This window comes from Myotis myotis, unplaced genomic scaffold, assembly GCF_014108235.1.
Source record: "Myotis myotis isolate mMyoMyo1 unplaced genomic scaffold, mMyoMyo1.p scaffold_m19_p_10, whole genome shotgun sequence".
NCBI lineage: Eukaryota > Metazoa > Chordata > Mammalia > Chiroptera > Vespertilionidae > Myotis > Myotis myotis.
This window is the reverse complement of record NW_023416314.1, coordinates 63,644,794-63,670,348: the sequence shown is the minus strand read 5'-3', so window position 1 is coordinate 63,670,348 and position 25,555 is coordinate 63,644,794. Positions and strand designations below refer to the sequence as shown.

General features: G+C 40.8%; 2 protein-coding genes and 1 pseudogene across 2 annotated transcripts; all 3 read left to right on the top strand.

Moving 5' to 3' along the window:
• The first annotated feature begins 7,641 nt into the window (after positions 1–7,641).
• LOC118663653 (olfactory receptor 4D6-like) lies at positions 7,642–8,586 on the top strand. Its single transcript, XM_036323493.1, has one exon. It carries the CDS (start codon positions 7,642–7,644, stop codon positions 8,584–8,586), a length of 945 nt encoding a protein of 314 aa, XP_036179386.1.
• Positions 8,587–10,342: 1,756 nt separating this feature from the next.
• Positions 10,343–11,280, top strand: LOC118663643 (annotated as a pseudogene).
• Positions 11,281–22,491: 11,211 nt separating this feature from the next.
• LOC118663639 (olfactory receptor 4D11) lies at positions 22,492–23,427 on the top strand. Its single transcript, XM_036323471.1, has one exon. It carries the CDS (start codon positions 22,492–22,494, stop codon positions 23,425–23,427), a length of 936 nt encoding a protein of 311 aa, XP_036179364.1.
• The last annotated feature ends 2,128 nt before the right edge of the window (positions 23,428–25,555 follow it).

Here is a 25,555-nt window from a genome sequence, read left to right as displayed (position 1 = left end):
TTATCTTTTGCTCTTGGCATTTTAATTATGATGTGTCTTGGTGTGGTCCTCTTTGGATTCCTTTTGTTTGGGGTTCTCCATGCTTCTTGGACCTGTAAGTCCATTTCTTTCACCAGGTGGGGGAAGTTTTCTGTCATTATTTCTTCAAATAGGTTTTCAATATCTTGCTCTCTCTCATCTTCTGGCACCCCTATAATTCTGATGTTGGTACACTTGAAGCTGTCCCAGAGGCTCCTTACACTATCCTCGCATTTTTGGATTTTTTTTTCATTTTGCTTTTCCGGTTGGGTGTTTTTTGCTTCCTCGCATTTCAAATCATTGACTTGATTCTTGCGCTCCTCTGGTCTGCTGTCGGGAGTCTGTATAATATTCGTTATTTCAGTCCGTGTATGCTTAATTTCTAGTTGGTTCCCCAATATAAGATCGAGGGTCTCATTAGTTTTCTTGTAGATCTCATTAAGTTTATCAGCGGCTTCTAAACAGTTCTTGAGAGACCTTAAAAGTGTGGTTCTGAACTCTATATCTTCCATTGACAATTTTGTCCTGTTTCTTTGTCTCCGCATTTTGTTATGCTTCCTTGGTGCACCCCCTAGTGGTCTTTGTTCGCAGTCTTATAGTTAAATCTTGATTGTTGTAGCTAATTCCAGGGAGGGTTTGACCTCCAGGCCAAGTGGCTATGAGAATCAGCTGTGTCAGCAGTGAGAGAACTTCTGTTCTCTAGGGAGGTGCTAATCTAGCCTTTGCCTGAGGCTATCCGGCAAATGCCTCTGTGCAGGGCTTGGGCGGGGCGGGTCGAACAGGATCAACAGGGTGGGCCGGAGAGAGCAGTTATGGCGGCTCTCAGTCCTGTCCCCAGGGGCTCTGCCTCTCTGAGTCCCAGCACCCACTGCAAAGCTCAGAGAGAAAGCTGCACTCGCTCTGACCGAAGCCAGACAGTCCCGCTTCTCCCGTTTGAGTCTGGGTCCCTAAAGACTCGCCCGGATCTGGAGCTCAGATTCTGCGACTCCCTCCCGATTGAAAACACCAACCGCGCCCTCCGCTGCCAGCCCGCTCCGCGAACTCCGCACCTCAGAATTTGACTTCAGCACTGCGCCTCCTCTGAGTGTCCGTATGCGTTTCTCTTTCCTCCTAGTTGTGGGACTTCCACTCAGCCAGCGTTCCTGTGGTTCTGGGTGATGTCCCTTCCGTTTTTTGGTTTCACTTTTGAAGTAGTTGTTCAAAGCAGCAAACTCCGGCGTTAGCCTATGCCGCCATCTTGGTTCTCCTCTGTTATCAGCAAAGAAGTACTCTTGTGGAAGAATAAAGCAATAGAAAATAATTGTATGGCTTTCAATTTTTCTAACTGTTCATAAAATTAAATCTGTGATTTAGAAAAAGGGGAGGCCTGGCCAGTGTGGCTCAGAGGTTGAGCGTCAACATATGAACCAGGAAATCATGGTTCAATTCCCTGTCAGGGCCCATGCTGGGCTGCAGGCTCAATCCCCCAGTGGGGGGTAGGAGGCAGCCAATCACTGATTCGCTCTCATTATTGATGTCTCTATCTCTCTCTCCCTCTCCCTTGCTCTCTGAAATGAATGCAAATATATTTTTTAATTAGATAAATAAAGGGAAGAGTGTTTCTGCAGAACTCAGTCCAAAGAGAACCATTTTGCAGATAGAGGATCTTAAACTATTCAAATGGAACGCACAATCTGGGGGGGGGGGGGGGAACCTCCTGTGGAATTCAAAAGATCCCAGTCACAGCAAGTAGGCACTTGCCTTAACCACACACCAATCTGACTCCATTTTTATATCCTTTGTGTCACAATAGTCCTTTTCTGAATATTTCACATCCACCTGTATATCTTGGATACTTAGAACTTGTATACTTAACATTGTTTTCATGTATTTTCTAAAACATTATAATTTACAGAGTAAAGAATAACTAAGTGCATGCTTGTGCAATAAGATGTCATTTTGGACACACTGGCAATAACCTAAGCTATTCATGTGGTCATAACAACTCACTGGTTTTCAGACCTAATACCTGCCTCTATAAACCTGAATCTATTAAGGGAGAGTAAACACTTTCTGAAATAACAATTTTCATTTTTCCAAGCTACATGAGGAAGAGGAAACATGATTCAATGGATTTGGGAAAAAGCACCAGAGTGAAAGAATTTATATTTCTGGGACTTATTCAGCCCCAAGACCTGAGTTTGGTCTTATTTCTTTTTCTGTGTTTTGTGTACATGTCAATTCTGCTGGGAAACCTCCTCATCATGGTCACCGTGACCTGTCAGTCTCGCCTTCACACACCCATGTACTTCCTGCTCTGCAATCTAGCCATCCTTGACATCTGCTTCTCCTACTATACATAGGAAACTCCAAACACTCCATCAAAAAACTACTAGACCTAATAAATGAATTTGGCAATGTAGCAGGATACAAAATTATTGCACAGAAATCGATGGCCTTTTTATATACCAATAATGAACTCACAGAAAGAGAAATGAAAAAAACAATCCCATTTATCATTGCACCAAAAAAAATTAAAATACCTAGGAATAAACTTAACCAAGGACATAAAAGACCTGTACGCAGAAAACTACAGGACATTGAAAAAAGAGATAGAGGAAGATATAAACAAATGGAAGAATATACCATGTTCATAGACTGGTGGAATCAACATCATTAAAATGTCCATACTGCCTAAAGCAATCTATAGATTCAATGCAATACCTATTAAAATATCAATGGCATATTTGAAAGATCTAGAACAAACTCTCCAAAAATTCATCCGGAATAAAAAAAAGACCCCAAATAGCCACAGCTATCCTGAGAAAGAAGAACAAAGTTGGAGCGATCACAATACCAGTCTTCAAACTATATTATCAAGCCACAGTTCTCAAAACTTCCTGGTACTGCACAAGAACAGACTTGTAGACCAATGGAACAGAATAGAGGACCCAGATATTGACCCAAGCCATTATACTCAATTAATATTTGACAAAGGAGGCAAGAGCATACAATGGAGTCAAAACAGCCTCTTTAATAAATGGTGCTGGGAAATTTTGTCAGATACATGCAAAAAAATGAAACAAGATCACCAACTTACACCATACACAAAAACAAACTCAGAACTCAGTCCAAAGAGAACCATTGCTGGTCCAAACTCAAAATGGCTAAAGGACTTGAATGTAAGACGGGAAACCATAAAAATCCTACAAGACTCCATAGGCAGCAAAACTGCAGACATACATCATAGCAATATCTTTACAGACATAGATCCTAGGGCAAGAGAGACTAAGGATAAAATAAACAAATGGGACTACATCAAAATAAAAAGCTTCTGCACAGCAAGAGAAACCATCAATAAAACACAAGAAAGCCCACTGCATGGGAGAACATCTTTGCCAATGTTATCTCCAATAAGGGTTTAATCTTCAACATTTACAGGGAACTCATACAAATTAACAAAAGAAAGATAAACAACCCAATCAAAAAATGGGCAAAGCTAAATAGACACTTTTCGAAAGAGGACATTCAGAAAGCCAAGAGACACATGAAAACATGTTCAAAGTCACTAATCATCCGAGAGATGCAAATCAAAACAACAATGCGGTACCACCTCACACCTGTCAGAATGGCTATCATCAACAAATCAACAAACGACAAGTGTTGGAGAGGATGCGGAGAAAAAGGAACCTTTCTTCACTGCTGGTGGGAATGCAGACTGGTGCAGCCATTGTGGAGAACAGTATGGCATTTCCTCAAAAATTTAAAAAAGGAACTGCCATTTGACCCAGTAATACCACTTCTAGGAATATATCCCAAGAAAACAGAAACACCAATTAGAAAGGATATATGCACCCCTATGTTCATAGCAGCACAATTTACAATAGCTAAGATTTGAAAACAGCCTAAGTTCCCATCAGCAGATGAATGAATTAGAAAACTGTACATCTACACAATGGAATACTACAGTGCTGTAAAAAAAGAAGGAATTCTTACCATTTGCAGCAGCATGAATGAAACTGGAGAGCATTATGCTGAGTGAAATAAGCCAGGCAGTGAAAGAAAAAAATCACATGATCTCACTCATTTATAGATAATAAAGAACATTATAACCTAATGAACAAAAAGATAGACAGAGAGGCAGAAAAGCATGGAACAGACTGTCAAATTATAGTGGGAAGGCTGGGAAGTGTTGAACAGGGGGTAAGAGATCAACTGAAGGACTTGTATGCATGCATGTAAGCATAACCAATGAACACAAGACACTGGGGGGTGGGGTAAGGGCATGTGCCGGGGGGGTAGGGGAGGCCGGGGGAAGGTCAATGGGGAAAAAAAGAAGACATATGTACTATTATTTGTAATACTTTACACAATAAAAAGAAAATGAGTTTCTTAGACGTTACACTATCTCCAAACTCCTTTTATCTCCTCATTTCAAGTGTCTTCTACTCACAAACACACACTTGCAGTTTATTCTCCCCGTCTCATTAGACAGCAACTTGAAGACTGAAAGGGGCTACATGTGCCTGATTAAACTGTATCCAAAGCAGAATAGCTTTAAAAAATACAGTAGAGAACAGACTGCAGAGATAGAAAAAGAGAGAGAGAAGACAGTCGGCCGTCATTTTCTCTGTGTTTGTATTATCCAGTCTTCCTTAAGAGCCTTGGGAAATCAGACTCAGCTGGGTGACAGGAACTTTTTTATAGTAGTGTTTCTTCTCCATGCATTACTCTAGTCTTTCTGCCTTTCTATAAATTTAACCCAAATTCTTCCCTTTCTCTTCTGCTCTTCTGATGGACATCCTAACCAATCTTAGAAATGTTGCTCCCAGGAAAAGAAATTAGAACAACAAGTTCCTGAGGAGGTTGCTTGCTCTTAACTCCTATCCAAAGAAACAGGAAGTGCCATATATTCTAGGCACAAGGGAGGTCCATAACCTTCGAATTTTCTCTTATTTTTATGCTGCTGCCTGGGATTCTACCAACTGACACTCATCTATTAGTTTAAGGCTGGTCCCTTTTAAAATACCAAACGTAAAAAATCAATAAAATATATTTTAAAAAAATAAAATACCAAACGTTCCCTTTTAAAAGAGGTTATTTTTTAAGTTTCATAGTCATTTGAACATTAAGAATCTAGAAAGAAAGCCAGACGCTTAAGGAAGAAGGGAACATTGAGGACAAGTTCCTGAGCAGAAGAAGGCGCCCTCACAGAAAACTTCAGGACCCTCACAGTCTGGCTGCTAACATTGATACACATTTATGCATTTACAGAGAAAGTCACATTGACCGAGTGCCTGCAGTTCATGAGGTATTGTGCCAGATAATTTACAGTTGCTATTTGATGCCATTAGCACAAAGATATTTCTCAGATGATCAAGGTTCTAATCCCAGATCCAGACTCTGACAATTTATGGATGTCACTTATGCTCTCCCATCCTCGTTCTCCAAATCTACCAAAGGGATACTAGTCATTTAAAATTGATTGACATTTAATTTTCATATTTATTTTGCAAAATAGCTGCAGAAATTAAATTACATACATATATGTAATTCCTGTAATTTATGGCTCAAGAAGAGAATCCCCTCTTCTAAATTCAGGAAATCTATATACTTTTCACAATAACTGTTCAGGGATTTCAATTATGTCAAAATCCCTGGTGATAAATCATTCTGATGTTTCTAAAGTAGCATTCAGGATAGCAAATCCCTATTCTTTTTCTTCTGGTGTCAACTTATCTAGTAGAAAATTCAATTTATGGTGCTAAGAAAGCTTACCCTTAAATTTTGAATGTTCTTCTCAAGGTTATTCTCTAAACCAGTGGTTCTCAACCTTCCTAATGCCGCGACCCTTTAATACAGTTCCTCATGTTGTGGTGACCCCCAACCATAAAATTATTTTCGTTGCTACTTCATAACTGTAATTTTGCTACTGTTATGAGTCATAATGTAAATATCTGATATGCAGGATGTATTTAGGCGACCCCTGTGAAAGGGTCATTCGACCCCCATAGGAGTCGAGACCCAGAGGTTGAGAACCATTGCTCTAAACTGAATTTTTAAGGACAAAATAAAAGAATGATGAAATAGAGTCCCTTGGTTGACTTTTCAAGCCTCCTGATGATGCAAATAATCTAAACACACCAATTAAAAGACAGGGACTACAAAATGGGTTTTTTTGTTAAAGACCCAAGTATATGTTGGGTATCGTTATAGAACAAGAAACCCACTCTAAATATAAAAATACACAGAGATTAAAAGTAACAAAATGGAGAAAGAAAAATCAAAAGAAAACTGGAGTAGATACATTAATTTGAGATAAAGGAAACTTTAGAACATAGAAAATTATCAGAGATAAACAGAGGGTCTTTGTAATGATAATAATAAAAGGGTCAATTCTCTGAGATTACATAATAATCCTTAATATGTGTGCACTTAAGAACAGTGTCAAAATAAGCAAGGCAGAAACTGATAGAAATACAAGGAGAAATAGACAAATCACTATTATAGTTGGAGACTTTGATCCCCTCAATCAGTAATCGGTAGATTCAATAGGCAGAAAATCAGGAAGGATGCATTGCGTTGAACAGCTGCAATGATCAACTGGACCTAATTGATATTTATAAATTACTTTTCTCCAAAAACAGCAAAATACACATTCTTCTCAAGCTCACATGGAACATTCACTAAGATGGACCACATTCTGGGCCATAAAACACACTTTCACAAATTACACAAAGTATGCTCTCAGACCACAGTGGAATAGAAAGCAATGGAATGATAGATGGGGAAATCCCAATATTTACACATGTTGCTTAGCAACTTTTAATAACTCCCATGGCATCAGCAACTGCATTATTCCTCTTTGAAAATTATTTTTCCTACAAATATCTGACACTATTCCCCATGCTGCTTATTATATTCTTAGACTTCCAGTTCAGTGTCTAAGTGAGCAGTGGACAGTGCACGTGTTTGGGTGAGGACGAACAGAACCATGAAGATGGGGAATCATTGCAGGCTCACTTTTCTAACCTAAAGGTAAGTGAAGGCATCCTGAAGACACAATTGCGGGCAACTTTAGCTTAGCACACATATAATTTTCTAATATCTATAGTGTTCAGTCTTCAACCTCTGAAAGGTAAAATATCCATGTGCAATTATTGATATGCATGTCAATAAGAACTAAAAGTCTTTGGCTGATTAAAATCCCCAGCCTCTCATGTAAAATATTAGGCTGTAAGCTCCGTTTCCCCATAACCACTTTATAGACATTATAAGAATCAAAATAAAGATGAAATGTTGCAGTAAAATAGAAAGCTTTGCATACATGTGAGGAAGTTACTCTTGCAGGACATAAGATAAGCCAGAGTCAAATGACCATTGTCCTCTCATGACCCTGTGGTTAGAGTAAGGGCATAGAAGTGTGATGGTTCTTCCTGTAAACACACTGTATTTGGAGTAGGAATGAAGAACCATCAGGATAAAGACTTTCCAGACCAATTTTCTGAGTAGTCATGATTATTTGGATGCTTAAAAAAGCCTTATAACAATATATGATAAGTGATGTTGCTGCCTCATGATACCATACTCCTAATCTTAACATGTCTTCTCCCAACGTAGACCTGGAAGAAGGTGATCCCCATCATGGGCCAGAGTAACCACACCACTGTGAGGGAATTTGTCTTCCTAGAATTCACTCGCTTTCGGGAACTGGAGTTTTTCTTGTTTGTGTTCTTCCTTGCTGTGTATGTGACAACTGTGCTGGGCAATGCCCTCATTGTGGTGACCATCACCTGTGACTCCCACCTTCACACTCCCATGTACCTTCTCCTAAGGAACAAATCAGTTCTAGACATTGTGTTTTCATCAGTCACCGTTCCCAAGTTGCTGGTAGATCTTTTGTCAGAGAGGAAAACCATCTCTTACAATGGCTGCATGGCACAGATCTTTTTCTTCCACTTCACTGGTGGGGCAGATATTTTTTTCCTCTCTGTGATGGCCTATGACAGGTACCTTGCAATCGCCAAACCCTTGCATTATGTGACCATTATGAGGAGAGAGGTGTGGGTGGCCTTAGTGGTGGCTTCCTGGGTGGGTGGTGGTTTGCACTCAATTGTCCAGATAATCCTGATGCTTCCACTCCCCTTCTGTGGCCCCAACACCCTGGATGCCTTCTACTGTGATGTGCCCCAGGTGGTTAAACTGGCCTGCACTGACACCTTTGCTCTGGAGCTTCTCATGATCTCTAACAATGGGCTGGTGACGTTGTTGTGGTTCCTCCTGCTCCTGGGGTCCTATACTGTCATTCTGGTGATGCTCCGATCTCACTCTGGGGAGGGCTGGAAAAAGGCCCTTTCCACCTGCACCTCCCACATCCTGGTGGTGACTCTTCACTTTGTGCCTTGTGTTTACATCTACTGCCGGCCCTTCACTACGCTGCCCATGGACACAGCCGTGTCCATCAATAACACGGTCATCACTCCCATGTTGAACCCTATGATCTACACCCTGAAAAACCAGGAGATGAAGTCAGCCATGAAGAGACTGAAGAGGATACTTGGACCATCTGAGAGCAGTAAACTGGGATGAGCAGTCAAACTGAGACTGGAAATCTAACTGATTTGGTTTTCTCAAGCTGCTAGCCTTATGGTAAGAGGACCAGCAAGCCCTAGCTGGTTTGGCTCAGTGGATAGAGTGTTGCCTGAAGACTACAGGGTCCCAGGTTTGATTCTGGACAAGTACACATGCCCAGATTGCAGCTCAAAGAGGCATGCAGGCAGCAGATGATCAATGATTCTCTTTCATTATTGATGTTTCTCTCTCTTCCTTTCTCTCTGAAATCAATAAAAAAAATTTTTTTAAATAATAGCTTTTGTTACTGCTAGAAATCATAGTTTCTGTCACCACTCCTATCCCACCAAAATCTACCTCTCCTTCTCTCATGACACATTTCACATTTTGCCATGCATAATGTTCATCAATTTACACAAATCATTCACTTTTTCTTCAAATCATCCACTTTTGATCAGCTATAAGCACTTTGACATGGGGTCCAATTTATCCATAGACATTTGGAAGTTGCTATAAATGTTCTCTTGTTGCCTGGCTGGTGTTCTCAGTGGCTGAGCATTGACCCATGAACCAAGAGGTCACAGTTCAGTTCCCAGTCAGGGCACATGCTCAGGTTTTGAGCTTTATCCCCAGTATGGGGCATGTAGGAGGCAGCCAATCAATGATTGTCTCTCATCATTGATGTTTCTATCTCTCTCCCTCTCCCTTCCTATCTGAAACCAATTAAAAATATGTATTTTTAAATAGGCATTATTCTAATTATACCAGTGTCTCTCCCTGCTGTGTGATCCCTTCATTCTCTTGTCTTTGACCCACAAAGGGAAAGAGGAAGAGGAGAGCATGATTGACATAGTATGGACCACCTCTCAGAAGTGGGTTACTATCTTTATTCCCTCCTCCACACTCAAGCAAGGACCTCATCGGTTATACAAGAGAGGTAAATTTTATAGGTCTGCTGTACAACACAGTGGCTATAGTTAACAATGTCGTGTCACGCACTTAAAATCTGATATGAGGGTAACTTTCATGTTTAAGTGTTTCAATCATAATATTTAAAAAATTATTGATATACTTTGAGATTTGGATTTACACATTGTTTCTATCTGTTTCCCCAATAGCAAATTATAAACATTTTAAAATAATTAAGCAAAAACATCTAATTAGTATAGGGTAATCATAATGACCAGTTACACAGAATTAGAGTCTATAATTTTAAGAAATTCAACATTAAACATCCAAAAGCAAGGAAACTGATTCACACCACAGCAATATTGCAACAGGAAACAGAATGATATCTTTTTTTCACAAAAAAAACACTCTTGAAGTCAACAGAATATTTGCTAATATGAATATTAAACTTATAGATTATAAGACTACAATGGCTGGAACCATGTCTTACTTATTTTTGTATTTAATGCTTCAGACAGCTCCTGGCATTCAATAAATATGTGTGGAAAAATAATAATAAAATTTTAAAACTAAAATAAGTTAATTAAAATAGGCTATGGAAATATCATTACTTAAAATAAAAGCTTATCCTCACCAAAAGCAGTTTTATAGAAAAAGAATTATTGAATGACTTTGCATGTGATCATTTTACTTAATCACCAAGCTGATTGCAATCTTGAAAATGTGGGCAACTAAAAAATTATAAATGGCACAGCCATGTAGGCAGCTTTCTGAATTGCATTCTTAGTGCTTAGGAAGAAAACCAAATAAGTAGACAAGTACTTTTTCATATGAAGTAGATTGAAACAAAAGAGAGAAAAAGAAGATGACTCCATGGAGCCAAAAAATGGCACAAGAATTTATTTTCTTTGGCCCCATCCAGAATCAAGAACTGAGTTGGGTCTGATTTCTTTTTCTACTTTATGTGTACGTGACAACTTTGCTGGGAAACCTCCTCATCATGGTCACCGTGACCTGTGAGTCTCTCCTTCAGACCCCCATGTACTTTTTGCTCTGTAATTTGTCTATCGCCAGTATCTGCTTCTCCTCCATCACAGCTCCCAAGGTTCTGGTGGACCTTCTGTTAAAAGAGGAAGACCATTGCCTTCAGTGGCTGCTTGACCCAGATGTTTTTCTTCCACCTTGTTGGAGGGATGGATGTATTTTCTTTGTTGGTAATGGCATTAGATGGGTATGTGGCCATCTCCAAGCCCCTGCACTATGTGATCCTCATGAGGATGGGGCATTGCACTGCCCTCATTGCAGCCTCCTGGGCGGGGGGCTTTGTCCACTCCATCGTCCAGATTTCCCTGTTGCTCCCGCTCCTCTTCTGTGGACCCAATATTCTTGACACTTTCTACTGCGATGTCCCCCAGGTCCTCAACCTCACATATACAGACACTTTTATGCTTGAGCAGCTGACTTCCAATAATGGACTGCTAACCACACTGTGGTTCTTCTTTCTCCTGTGTCCTATATGGTCATATTATTAGTAGTACAGTAAGGTCTCAGTCAGGGAAGGGCAGGAGGAAAGCCATCTCCACCTGCACAGCCCACATCACTGTGGTGACTCTGCATTTTGTGCCCTGCATCTATGTCTACACCCAGTCCTTCACTGCCCTCCCCACAGATAAGACCATTGCTGTCACCTTCACTGTCATCTCCTCTCTGTTGAACCCCTTAATTTACACTTTGAGGACCCAGGAGATGAAGTCAGCCATGAGGAGACTGAAGAGGAGACTTGTGCTTTCTGACAGGGTATAGACCAGTAGCTCACTCCTTCTTACCACCTTTAAAAATGTTTGTGCATCAAATAAACTGTATTCACTAAAAAACTTTCTAGATAATTTTTATATTTCTATTAAGGTACACATGACTTTCAAAGATTCTGATTAGCATAAACTAATAATGTAGAAAGATGGATTTTATGTTATAAAAGAAAGTAGAGAAATCCAATTGTTAGCCAGAGAGGTCATTAGTCTATCTTACAAGCATCTTATTGAACTAGGATAAGTGGCAAATATAACAAAACAAAAAAATATATTGTCCCAGTTCTATATGTACTTTTCATTTAACATATCTACTTTACTTATAGATAGTGCAAAAGTGAAAAGATTATTTATTCAGAACTTGGCATCCAGACTTATAATTTTCCCCTCATCCTCTTGTCAGTTGCCTAGTTCTTAGAACCAGCAGCCCCTCAACTAATTGCAGCTTCACAGGGTATTTAGTATCAGTCCAGTATTGCTAAATGATTCTTTAGAAATTAGCCCAGACCCAAATCAAACACAAGATGTATTTAATATTTTTAAAATTTTGCTATTGTAACTATAGTGCTAATACCTTTCATATAAGAATATGAACACAAGGGATGCCCCATATATAAATAAATAACTGGATTTCAGGAAAACCCATGTTACACATATGACCTTGAATTCACACTATTATGAAAGCCAGGAGAACTGTGTTCATTATAATCATGTAGAATGGAAATGAATCACCACTCTGGGAAAGCTCTTTGAAGGAAAAATGAAACTTCTTTAACTCCTTCTTTACCCCCCCCCCCAAAAAAAATAAATGGAGCAAAGCAAACAAAAATAATAACTATTGCATCCTCAGGAGAACCAAGATGGCGGCATAGGTTAACGCAGGAGTTTGCTGCCTTGAACAACTACTTCAAAAGTGAAACCAAAAAACGGAAGGGACATCACCCAGAACCACAGGAACGCTGGCTGAGTGGAAGTCCTACAACTAGGAGGAAAGAGAAACGCATACGGACACTCAGAGGAGGCGCAGTGCTGAAGTCAAATTCTGAGGTGCCGAGTGCGCGAGCGGGCTGGCGGCGGAGGACGCGGTTGGAGTTTTCAATCGGGAGGGAGCCGCAGACTCTGAGCTCCAGATCCGGGCGAGTCTTTAGCGACCCAGACTCAAACGGGAGAAGCGGGACTGTCTGGCTTCGGTCAGAGCGAGTGCAGCTTTCTCTCTGAGCTTTGCAGCGGGTGCTGGGACTCAGAGAGGCAGAGCCCCTGGGGACAGGACTGAGAGCCGCCATAACTGCTCTCTCCGGCCCACCCTGTTGATCCTGTGTGACCTGCCCTGCCCAAGCCCTGCACAGAGGCTTTTGCCAGATAGCCTCAGGCAAAGGCTAGATTAGCACCTCCCTAGAGAACAGAAGTTCTCTCACTGCTGACACAGCTGATTCTCATAGCCACTTGGCCTGGAGGTCAAACCCTCCCTGGAATTAGCTACAACAATCAAGATTTAACTATAAGACTGCGAACAAAGACCACTAGGGGGTGCACCAAGGAAGCATAACAAAATGCGGAGACAAAGAAACAGGACAAAATTGTCAATGGAAGATATAGAGTTCAGAACCACACTTTTAAGGTCTCTCAAGAACTGTTTAGAAGCCGCCGATAAACTTAATGAGATCTACAAGAAAACTAATAAGACCCTCGATCTTATATTGGGGAACCAACTAGAAATTAAGCATACACGGACTGAAATAACGAATATTATACAGACTCCCGACAGCAGACCAGAGGAGCGCAAGAATCAAGTCAATGATTTGAAATGCGAGGAAGCAAAAAACACCCAACCGGAAAAGCAAAATGAAAAAAGAATCCAAAAATGCGAGCATAGTGTAAGGAGCCTCTGGGACAGCTTCAAGTGTACCAACATCAGAATTATAGGGGTGCCAGAAGATGAGAGAGAGCAAGATATTGAAAACCTATTTGAAGAAATAATGACAGAAAACTTCCCCCACCTGGTGAAAGAAATGGACTTACAGGTCCAAGAAGCATGGAGAACCCCAAACAAAAGGAATCCAAAGAGGACCACACCAAGACACATCATAATTAAAATGCCAAGAGCAAAAGATAAAGAGAGAATCTTAAAAACAGCAAGAGAAAGAAACTCAGTTACCTACAAGGGAATACCCATACGACTGTCAGCTGATTTCTCAACAGAAACTTTGCAGGCCAGAAGGGAGTGGCAAGAAATATTCAAAGTGATGAATACCAAGAACCTACAACCAAGATTACTTTATCCAGCAAAGCTATCATTCAGAATTGAAGGTCAGATAAAGAGCTTCACAGATAAGGAAAAGCTAAAGGAGGTCATCACCACCAAACCAGTATTATATGAAATGCTGAAAGGTATCCTTTAAGAAGAGGAAGAGGAAGAAAAAGGTAAAGATACAAATTATGAACAACAAATATGCATCTATCAACAAGTGAATCTAAGAATCAAGTGAATAAATAATCTGATGAACAGAATGAACTGTTGATTATAATAGAATCAGGGACATAGAAAGGGAATGGACTGACTATTCTTGAGGGGGGAAGGGGTGTGGGAGATGCGGGAAGAGACTGGACAAAAATCGTGCACCTATGGATGAGGACAGTGGGTGGGGAGTGAGGGTGGAGGGTGGGGCGGGAACTGGGAGGAGGGGAGTTATGGGGGGGGAAAAAAGAGGAACAAATGTAATAATCTGAACAATAAAGATTTAATTAAAAAAATAAATAAAATAAAATCACTTTAAAATGTAAAAAAAAAAATAAAAAAAAAATAATAACTATTGCATCTTGTATTCTCTGATAACATGGCCCCTTAAAAATGGCAGAAACCTCTGAAGATGCTTCAGACTATGCATACACATTCAAAAAGGTTGGAATGAAGCAGAAAACATTATTCCATATATCAACTTGGCTATTATTTGTTTACTTATTATGCTATTTACAGCTGCTGAGAGTTTCCTCCCGCCCCTCCTCCACCCATTTCTGGAGTTAGATGCTAGATCTAAATTTTTGAAACTGAAAAAAAAAAATGTTCATGTCCTGGTATAAATCTCAGTCCACAAATCAGACATGCAGAAGCCCTGAGCTGGGGATGTACTCAGAGTGTCCAAGAGACAGTCAGGGGGGCTTTATAACTACAAGAGAAGAAGCAAGGAGAAGAGAGGTAGTTGTTGCAGTCAAAGAGATAATGGGGCCACGGGACAAGGTCATTAGGACCTTTTCAATCATTGTAAGGATTCTGACTTTCACATTAAGTAAGATGGGGTGTATATTTAGAGGGCTTCAAAGAGCAGAATTAATGGTGCATGTTTTCACAGAAATTCAGGGCCTGCTGTTATAAATATACTGAAGAGAGGTAAAGACAAAAACAAAAAGACCAATTAAGAGGCTACCGAAATAGTTCCATGAAAGAAGTAATGAAGGCATGACTTGGGTAGTAATGGTGCAGGTGGTGAGGATTTTTAAACACTGTGAAGGTTGAGCAAGTGGGATTTGCTGATGGATCCAGGGTGGATTTCCTGGCTACATGTGCACCCCATGAGAACTCCATCGCCCACTTTGTGCATCAGCCGTTGAGAGGGAGCTTCTTCACACTGGCCTACACACCCCCCTCAGGTCCAAGAACTCCTTCCAGGACTTCTGTGTCACACTTCAGAAATCACCCCACATAGGCAAAACTGACTAAAGAACTTGTTCAGAATCCCTAAGAATAGACCTTTGTTTCCCAAGAAGAATATTACTGAAAGGAAACATCAGGGATGATTCTGACTGAACTGACCTATCAGGATTTCTGCTGAAGATAGGCCAGGGTGATCAGATATCTCTTGGGGAGGGTAGAGAATGAGGAATCTGGTTAGACATGGAAGGTAAGGGCTCTGGCTGAACCGACTTAGCAGAATTTTTACTAAAATTGGACAATGCAGAGGCAAACGTGGAGGTCCAAAAGTTGAGGTCCAATTGAAAAGTTCAGGGGAGCCTGAGTAGAGTTTGTTGCTGCTAGAAAAAAACTGTGTGTTCTCAAGCATATGTGCCTGCATAACATCTTAATTACTCCCACTGGAACAAGCTCACCATCAGGAGAATTTTTCCACAGCCATATCCAACTCTATTCCCTCTGATAATTCTCACACTAGTCCTGGGGTTAGAGAATTGGTAAATATGACGAAGCACCGTGAATCAGCATGTAGAAGTCAAGCAAATACTACTCTTGAGTTTGTCTTTTTCCACGTAAGGATAGAAGAGAAGCCTCTGAATTCACTACTTAACAGAGTTTTCTGATGCTGAATGAGTCCCAAGGTTCCTGTGAACATTAATTAAGATGTCCTTGTAAGAAGGTTGGAGATTTTAGGTAAGAAGCATTACTCTATATGAGTGTGTGTGCCTGTGGGGTCTGGTGTCTATGCATAAGAGTGAGGAAAGAAAAGTGAAAAAAATTGAAATCCAGATAGAATCATTAATATTCATAAATTTATTGTGCATAAACATAAAGTAATAAGTACACAAGATGCTGCATTCCAGGGCGAATCTTCAGTGACAGACAGCACAGCTAAGAGACATTAATAAAGAGGATATTGTGGACCTAAGCTGGCAGGAGGTAACCAATCAATGTGTTTCTGTCTCTCCCTCTCCCTTCCACTCTCTCTAAAAAATCAATGGAAAAAATATCCCTGGTGAGGATTAAAATAATAATAGTAATAATAATAATAAAAAGAGGAGATTGTGAAATGACAGGCATAAAAATTAGTTTTATTTGGAATAGAAGAAAAGGCAGTTTTTGTTTCCTCGGACAACTTTAATTACACACTGAAGAGGGATTTTCACAGGCTTATTTCCTGGAGACAGAACTCCTCAAACTGAAGTTGACAAAAGTATTTCTTACGCTAAAGTTAAAATGAGGGAGAAATGAAATCAGACCTTCAAAAAAAGTTAACAAATAATACAATGAACACCTAACTACCCTTTCTTAGATTTACCAAAAATAAAAATTTTATAGCAATGACTTTCTTTCATATGTCTTCTGTGCCTTCATGTTTACATCCTTTCTTTCCAGCCAAACTAACCACTTATAAGCAACTTTTATATATTCAAGAGGCCCCCTAAAGCTGGAGCTCCCATTCTCTCCATTCCCGTGTGCCCCAAATATAAAGGTCACCTTCTCCATGCAGGTTTCTGAGCCTCTTAGGGAGAAATCATCCCTCTCACACACAGCTCATCTGTCTTCAGATGGTCCCCACTACTCCCATATTACCATTAGATTTCAATTCTTTTTCCACTGGTTTTAGATTAAATTCCTTTTTCTCAAATAACCTAGAACTCTGCCAATTCTCCATCAATATTTACTAAATAATTAGATGGATTGAAAATAGCAGAAAGATGGCACAGAAGCTGGTGGATATCATCTGAATTACTAAAGGCAGGTTGTGAACTTGGGACCTATTTCTTTCTGACAAGGAGGTCTGACTTGGGGTCTGAGGTACCTTCTACCCTTCTGTGTAAATCATAGTCTGTTATTTACATGGGGTCCCCGTGAGAGACTTTCATAACTAGTTTGGGCCCTGACTGGTTTGGCTCAGTGGATAGAGCTTCGCCCCAAGGACTGAAGGATCCTGGTTCGATTCCAGTCAAGGGAACGTACCTTGGTTGCAGGTACATTCCCCTGCCCTGGTTGGGGTGGCCCTGGTTGGGGTGGCCCTGGTAGGGGCGTGTGTGGGAGGCAACCCACTGATGTGGCTCTCTCACATTGATGTTTCTCTCTCTCTGTCTCTCCCCCTGCCTTCCACTCTCTCTAAAAATCAATGGAAAAAATATCCTCTGGTGAGGATTAGCAGCAACATAACTAGTTTGGACCTCCTCCATCTCTCTAGTTACAATACTGAGTTGGCGTTTTCTGGTGACCATTTCCTCTCTCTTAGAACTAGTCGGGATCAACCACTCAGTTACCAATTAGTTCAACACACTCCATTTACTGATGAGTCTCCAATGTTAAAGGTCACTCAACATAGTAGTAATCAGAACAGTTCACTAATCAGAACAGCCCTGTATGCTGAGACTTTGCATGTGTTAATTCACCTAATCCTCACACCTTCACTTCATAGATGAAGAAGTGAAGACTCAATGAGGTCTCTCATTCGTCCAAATCACAGTGACAAAACCAGGACTTGAGCCCAAATGGCGCTCATTGTAGAGACCATGCCCCGATTTCTCTAGTCTGTAATAATGTGGCATAAGAAGCCAAACCATGCAAGCACTCCCCTTACTCACTGTCACCACCCGCTGGGCCACTCTTACTGCCACCTAAGGAAAAATAACTTGTGTTTTCCTCAAGACAAAATGTTCTGCTGAAGTTGTTTTAGAATACATGTTCTGGGAAATAGACACCTTGGCTAAAAGGCTGTCAGTATAGTTAAAGAATCTGTGTGTCTGTGAGAGCCCTTCCTTTAAGGTAATACACATAGAATCATACTTATTGTGGATTAGGCAATGCTCTAAGTACTGATGATTTACATAGATCAATTCATCTAATAATCACAAAATTCACATGAGGGAGATGCTATTGTTTCCAAATACTACTCAGAGACAGGCCGAGGGGTGGAGTAACTTGCCCATGTTTGCATAACCAGTACCTGTGCAACTGAGGTTTAAATAGACTGTGCAATGCTCGAGATGCTCTGATACCTCTAGGTAATGTTTCTTTGTTTTGGGGAAGGTCTTTTGTTTTTGTTTTTGTTTTTGTTTTGTTTTAGTTTTCCATAGTAAATAGACTTTGGACAAAATTGCATACAAATGAAAGAACATTTGAAAGGAAGGTGACCTAAATGAAAATAAATATCTCCATTTGAGTTGAAAAGCAAACCCCAAAAGTGGGAGAGAAGTGACTTTTACCTTTCTTCTGTTTCTGATTACAAAAAGGGGGAGATAAACTGTAAAGAAACAAATTAAGGTCCATTTTAAGGATTCATAAGAAGAAGAAAAGGAATTCAAAAGACAAGATTATATGGTAAATACACTTTTAACATTTTAAGAAACTGCCAAACTGTTTTCAAAAGAGGTTGTACCACTTTACATTCTCACCAGAGTTCTAATTTCTTTACATTTTTTGCTTGCTCTGAAAATATATATATTTTTTTTATTTTAGCAACTCTAATAGATGTATAGCATTGTCTCACTATGGTTTTAATTTACATTTCCCTGGTGATAAATGATGGTGTACATCCTCTCATGTGCTTATTTGCTATCCCTACATCTTCTTGTTGAAGTGTCTGAACAAATCATTTGTCTTATTTTTTTTTAATGTGTTGTTTCTTTCCTTATTATTGAATTTTAAGAGTGACGACCATTCCACTCCTAGGCACTTACCCAAGAAAAATGAAAACACATGTTCACACAAAGAACTGTACATGAGTATTCATAGCAGCTTATGTGTAATAGCCAAAAAGAAGAAAAAATCCAAATGTTCATCAACAAGTAAGTAAATAAACAAACTGTGGTATATAAAATAAAAGGGCATGAAATATGAATACACACAAAAACATGTTTGAATTTTATGTGTGAAAGAAGCCAAGTAAAAAGAAATTACATATTGTGGGATTCCATTTTTTGAACATTCTAGAAAATACAAACTAATAGGCAGTGACAGGAAGCAGATCAGTGGTTTCCTGAAGAAGGGGGGCAGAGGGGACAGATTACAAAGGACACTTCTGGGGTGGTCGATATATTAACTGTCTTAAATATAGTGATGGTGTCGTGGTTATATGGTTAAACCATATCAAACCCTATCCAAGTGTGTATTTCAAATACCTGAGTCTCCTGTATATCAATGACAGCTCAATTTTTTTAAAGTACTTTTTTTTTAAATTAAATCTTTATTGTTAAGATTATTACAGTTGTTCCTCTTTTTTCCCCCCATAGCTCCCCTCCACCCAGTTCCCACCCTACCCTCTGCCCTTACCACTCCCCCCCCCCACTGTCCTCATCCATAGGTGTACGATTTTTGTCCAGTCTCTTCCCGCACCCCCCACAACCCTTTCCCCTGCCCCCGAGAATAGTCAGTCCACTCCCTTTCTATGCCCCTGATTCTATTATAATCAACAGTTCATTCTGTTCATCAGATTATTTATTCACTTGATTTTTAGATTCACTTGTTGATAGATGTGTATTTGTTGTTCATAATTTGTATCTCTACCTTTTTCTTCTTCCTCTTCTTAAAGGATACCTTTCAGCATTTCATATAATGCTGGTTTGGTGGTGATGAGCTCCTTTAGCTTTTTCTTATCTGTGAAGCTCTTTATCTGACCTTCTATTCTGAATGACAGCTTTGCTGGGTAAAGTAATCTTGGTTGTAGGTTCTTGGTATTCATCACTTTGAATATTTCTTGCCACTCTCTTCTGGCCTGCATAGTTTCTGTTGAGAAATCAGTTGACAGTTGTATGGGTACTCCCTTGTAGGTAACTAACTGTTTTTCTCTTGCTGCTTTTAAGATTCTCTCTTTGTCTTTTGCTCTTGGCATTTTAATTATGATGTGTCTTGGTGTGGTCCTCTTTGGATTCCTTTTGTTTGGGGTTCTTTGTGCTTCCTGAACTTGTAAGTCTATTTCTTTCACCAGGTGGGGGAAGTTTTCTGTCATTATTTCTTCAAATAGGTTTTCAATATCTTGATTTCTCTCTTCTTCTGGCACCCTCATAATTCGGATGTTGGTATGCATGAAGTTGTCCCAGAGGCTCCTTACACTATCTACATACTTTTGGATTATTTTTTCTTTTTGTTTTTCCAGTTGGGTGTTTTTTGCTTCTTCGTATTTCAAATCTTTGACTTGATTCTTGCGATCCTCTAGTCTGCTGTTGGAACTCTGTATAATATTCTTTATTTCAGTCAGTGTATGCTTAATTTCTAGTTGGTCCTTTTTCATATCCTCAAGGGTCTCACTAGATTTCTTGAGGGTCTCACTAAATTTATCGGCGGTTTCTAGAAAGTTCTTGAAAAGCCTTAAAAGTGTGGTTTTGAACTCTATATCCAGTAGTTTGCTTTCCTCCATTTCTGTCATTTGTGACCTGTTTCTTTGTCTCCACATTTTTTATGCTTCCCTGTGTTGATAGAGTGGCTTTCTGTGCTAGGTGTCCTATAGGGCCCAGTGGCTCTGCCTCCCCAATTACCTGAGGTGGACACTCTTGGTGCAGCCCTTTGTGGGCTTTGTGCACAGTCTTATTATAGTTAAGCCTTGATTGTTGTAGCTAGCTCTGGGAGGAATTGACCTCCAGGCCAATTGACTGTGAGAGTCAGCTGTGTCTGCAGTGGGAGAACTTCTGTGCTGCAGACACCCTTCTGGGGCAAGACTTGCTTCAGTGGGGCTTTGGTGCTCACTGAGTCTGCCCCCTGAGTGTGTCCCTTATGGATCTGAGGAGTTGTAATCTGGATGGTTCCCACTCTGACCACTGGGTATACTGGCTCTTGGATCTCTAAGGAGGTGCTAATTTAGCCTCTGCCTGAGGCTACCCAAGAGGAGCTATGGAGAGATCTGCAGATTCCTCTTCTTTGTTTGGGATTTGGAGGTGCCCAGATGAGGCCCAGCAGTGAAGCAATGCAAGCTGCTGTGGGACCGTGGGCCTTCTTTTGGAAGTTCTGGGTCTCTCTGACCCAGCTGCAGTTTGTTAGGTAATTTTCAGATTGCAAAGGGCCGGGCCTTTCATATGCAAAAGCCTCTGCACACAGCTTGGGTGGGGCGGGGTCTCAGGGAATCAACAGGGCGGAGCAAACAGCTATGGTTGCTCCTCAGTCCTATCCTAAGATGCCCGAGTCTCAGTATCCCAGTAATCGCTGCAAGCACCTCAGAGAAAGCCACCCTCAAGTTCCAACCAATGCCAGACAGTCCAGTTTCTCCCAGTATGAGTCTGGGTCCCCAGAGACTCACCCGGAACTGGAGTTCAGAGCAGTCGGGAGTTTGAGACTACCTCCCGATTGACAAAGACAACCGTGTCCTCAGTTGCCAGCCCTTTCCATGTGCGCCTCTGTACCTCTGCACTTTATTTCCACACCTCCTCTGAGTCTCAGTGGGCTTTTCTCTTTCCTTCTAGTTGTAGAATTTCCACTCAGCCAGCCTTCCTGTGGTTCTGGATGATGTCCATTTTGTCTTTTAGTTGTATTTTTTAAGTGGTTGTGCAAAGCAGCAATTTCTGGTGTTTACCTATGCCGCCATCTTGGTTTCTCCTAAAGTACTTTTTTAAGAAATACATTTGAACAATGAACAGAAGAACAGATCTGAGTTATACTTTTATTTCTATAGCTGAAGTTTGGGTACCTAAAGTCTTTAAAGTAATAGTAGAAGCAAAGAAGTACCCTTGTGGAAGAATAGAGCAATAGAAAATAATTGTATGGCTTTCAATTTTTCTAACTGTTCATAAAATTAAATTTGTGATTTAGAAAAAGGGGAGGCATGGCCAATGTGGCTCAGAGGTTGAGTGGCAACCAAAAACCAGGAAATCGTGGTTCCATTCCCCGTTAGGGCACATGCTGGGCTGCAGGCTCTATCCCCCCAGTGGGGGGTGTGCAGGAGGCAGCCAGTCACTGATTCTCTCATACTATTGACGTCTCTGTCTCTTTTCCCTCTCCCTTGCTCTCTGAAATGAATACAAATATATTTTCTAATTAGATAAATAAAGGGAAGAGTGTTTCTGCAGAACTCAGTCCAAAGAGAACCATTTTGCAGATAGAGGTTCTTAAACTATTCAAATGGAACGCACAATCTGGGGGGGGGGGGGGGGGAACCTCCTGTGGAATTCAAAAGACCCCAGTCACAGCAAGTAGGCACTTGCCTTAACCACACACCAATCTGACTCCATTTTTATATCCTTTGTGTCACAATAGTCCTTTTCTGAATATTTCACATCCACTTGTTTATCTTGGGTACTTAGAACTTGTATACGTAAAACATTGTTTTTATGTATTTTCTAAATTATTATAATTTACAGAGTAAAGAATAATTAAGTGCATGCCTGTGCAATAAGATGTCATTTTGGACACACTGGCAATAACCTAAGCTATTCATGTGGTCATAACAACTCACTGATTTTCAGACCTAATACCTGCCTCTATAAACCTGAATCCATTAAGGGAGAGTAAACACTTTCTGAAATAACAATTTTCATTTTTCCAAGCTACATGAGGAAGAGGAAACATGATTCAATGGATTTGGGAAATGGCACCAGAGTGAAAGAATTTATATTTCTGGGACTTACTCAGTCCCAAGACCTGAGTTTGGTCTTATTTCTTTTTCTGTGTTTTGTGTACATGACAACTCTGCTGGGAAACCTCCTCATCATGGTTACCGTGACCTGTGAGTCTCGCCTTCACACCCCCATGTACTTCCTGCTCCGCAATCTAGCCATCCTTGACATCTGCTTCTCCTCCATCACTGCTCCGAAGGTCCTAGTAGACCTTCTGTCGAAGATAAAGACCATATCCTATGCCAGCTGCATGACACAGATGTTTTTCTTCCACCTCCTCGGTGGGGCAGACATTTTCTCTCTCTCTGTGATGGCCTTTGATCGCTACATAGCCATCTCCAAGCCCCTGCACTATGTGACCATCATGAGGAGGGGGCGTTGCACTGCCCTCATTGCAGCCTCCTGGGCGGGTGGCTTTGTCCACTCCATTGTCCAGATTTCCCTGTTGCTCCCGCTTCCCTTCTGTGGACCTAATGTGCTTGACACTTTCTACTGCGATGTGCCCCAGGTCCTCAACCTCGCCTGCACAGACACCTTTGCACTTGAGCTTCTGATGATTTCCAACAATGGCTTAGTCACTACCCTGTGGTTCTTCTTCCTCCTGGTATCCTACACAGTCATCCTAATGATGCTGAGGTCTCAGGCAGGGGAGGGCAGGAGGAAAGCCATCTCCACCTGCACAGCCCACATCACTGTGGTGACTCTGCATTTTGTGCCCTGCATCTATGTCTACTCCCGGCCCTTCACTGCCCTCCCCACAGATAAGGCCATTGCTGTCACCTTCACTGTCATTTCCCCTCTGCTGAACCCCTTGATCTACACTCTGAGGAACCAGGAAATGAAGTCAGCCATGAGGAGACTGAAGAGAAGACTCATGCTTTCTGTGATGGAATAGAGTAAGCATCTCCAACCTCTTCTTCACCAAGGATTCCTTTCATGATTTTTCCTACAGAGTCATACTTCTGTACTCAAATATATTGTCAATAAACCAACTACACTTACCAGATGACATTTTATTTTCCTGTTTAAGTAATAGATTATTAATAACCCAACCTTCTGGTAAGCATGAAATAACTAGTATTATAGGATTAAGCTAGTTGATGTATTTCCACTCAAGGACAACTATAAAACAGCGAAGAAATTAATTGAATTCAACTCCTTTTTCAAGAGGTAAGTAAATAGCCCAAACCAGTTTGGCTCAGTGGATAGAGGATCAGCCTGTGGACTGAAGGGTCCTGGGTTTGATTCCAGTCAAGGGCATGTACCTTGGTTTTGGACACATCCCCAGTAGGCAGCTGATTGCTCATTGATGTTTCGGGCTCTCTATCCCTCTCCCTTCCTCTCTGTAAAAATCAATAAAATATATTTTTTAAAAGAGGTAAGTAAATAGAAGCCTATAGATAGAGTGATTTGCTCAAGAACTTGTATAAATTCAATTACAGAGAAGTCTCCAGCTACCCAATCTACTGCTCTTCCGCCATGTGAATGTAATTTATTACATTACTAGATCTGTCTATGCCAAATCCTGTTCTAGAAAGATCTCATGATCAGTGCCTCTGAAATACACATACCTGGGTACATGTCTCTTATCACAGATTAAGAAATTTTCTCCATTTAGTTAAACTCCATATGGTCTTGTGACCTAACAGGTACATAATGGTTGTCGTCCTGCATTCTTACCAGGAATGAAAAAGCTTGAGATTTCCCATAACGGCCTAACAGAATTTATCTTATGCAGTACTAGACATGTCAGATTCACAGTCTATTGGAATGCTTAGACAAAGGCAGAACCTCGGGATCCTACACCAAGAGCAATCCATTCTCACTATGCAAGACCTGATTTCTCCAGGTGCCGCCTTACCAGAGCCAACCTCAGATGGGCTTTACTATTGAGAATCTACACATTCTTCCCACCAGAGAGAGAAGGGACATGTTAAGGGAGGTAAAACTCTAATCAGTCTATCTTCCAATCTGCTGGTGTTTGTAAAGAGGCAGTCTAGGCTAGTACTTTCATCTGGGGAAGCATGATAAAAGTAAAGTGAAAAGGAAAGCATTTTAGCTGAAAGCTCTGGGATCTGAGTCAAACAGACCTGGGTCCAGATCCTACCTCTGCCATCCACCAGCTGTGAGCAAAGTATTGTAACTCTTCACAGGCCATAGTTCACCTATATAAAGGTAGTTATAATATTCATCTCATGGAGTTATTGTGAAGATTAAAATGAGATGATACATGTGAAACATATGATGCCTGGCAGATGATAAATGCTCAGTTAAAGACTAGTATCATTATTTTTTAAAAATATATTTTATTGATTTTTTTTACAGAGAGGAAGGGAGAGGGATAGAGAGTTAGAAACATTGATGAGAGAGAAACATCGATCAGCTGCCTCCTATACACTCCCCACTGGGGATGTGCCCGCAACCAAGGTACATGCCCTTGACGGGAATCGAACCTGGGACCCTTGAGTCCACAGGCCAATGCTCAACCCACTGAGCCAAACCGGTTAGGGCATCATTATTAATATCATCCTTACTGCACTGTTACACTCTTCTCCTACGTGGCCTATAGTCCTCATTATTTAAAAACAAACAAACAAACAAAAAACCTGATGGGTCCCTGGCTGGTTTGGTTCATTGGATAGAGCATCAGCCTGTGGACTGAAGGTTCCTGGATTTGATTCCGGTCAAGAGCACACGCCTGGGTCGTGGGCTTGATCCCCAGTAGGGAGCCTTCAGGAAGCAGCCAATCAATGATTCTCTCCCATCATTGATGTTTCTATCTCTCTCTCCCTCTCCCTTCTTCTCTGAAACCAATAAAAATACATTGTTAAAAAACTGATGGGGCCCTGACCAGTTTGGCTCAGTGGATAGAGCATCGGCCTACGGACTCAAGGGTCCCAGGTTCAATTCTGGTCAAGGGCATGTACCTTGGTTGCAGGCACATCCCCAGTGGGGAGTGTGCAGGAGAGAGCTGATCAATGTTTCTCTCTCATCGATGTTTCTAACTCTCTATCCCTCTCCCT

Bases quoted from the DNA above. Each gene is read 5' to 3' on its own strand.
- LOC118663653 (XM_036323493.1), top strand. From the start codon at position 7,642: ATGGGCCAGAGTAACCACACCACTGTGAGGGAATTTGTCTTCCTAGAA.
- LOC118663639 (XM_036323471.1), top strand. From the start codon at position 22,492: ATGGATTTGGGAAATGGCACCAGAGTGAAAGAATTTATATTTCTGGGA.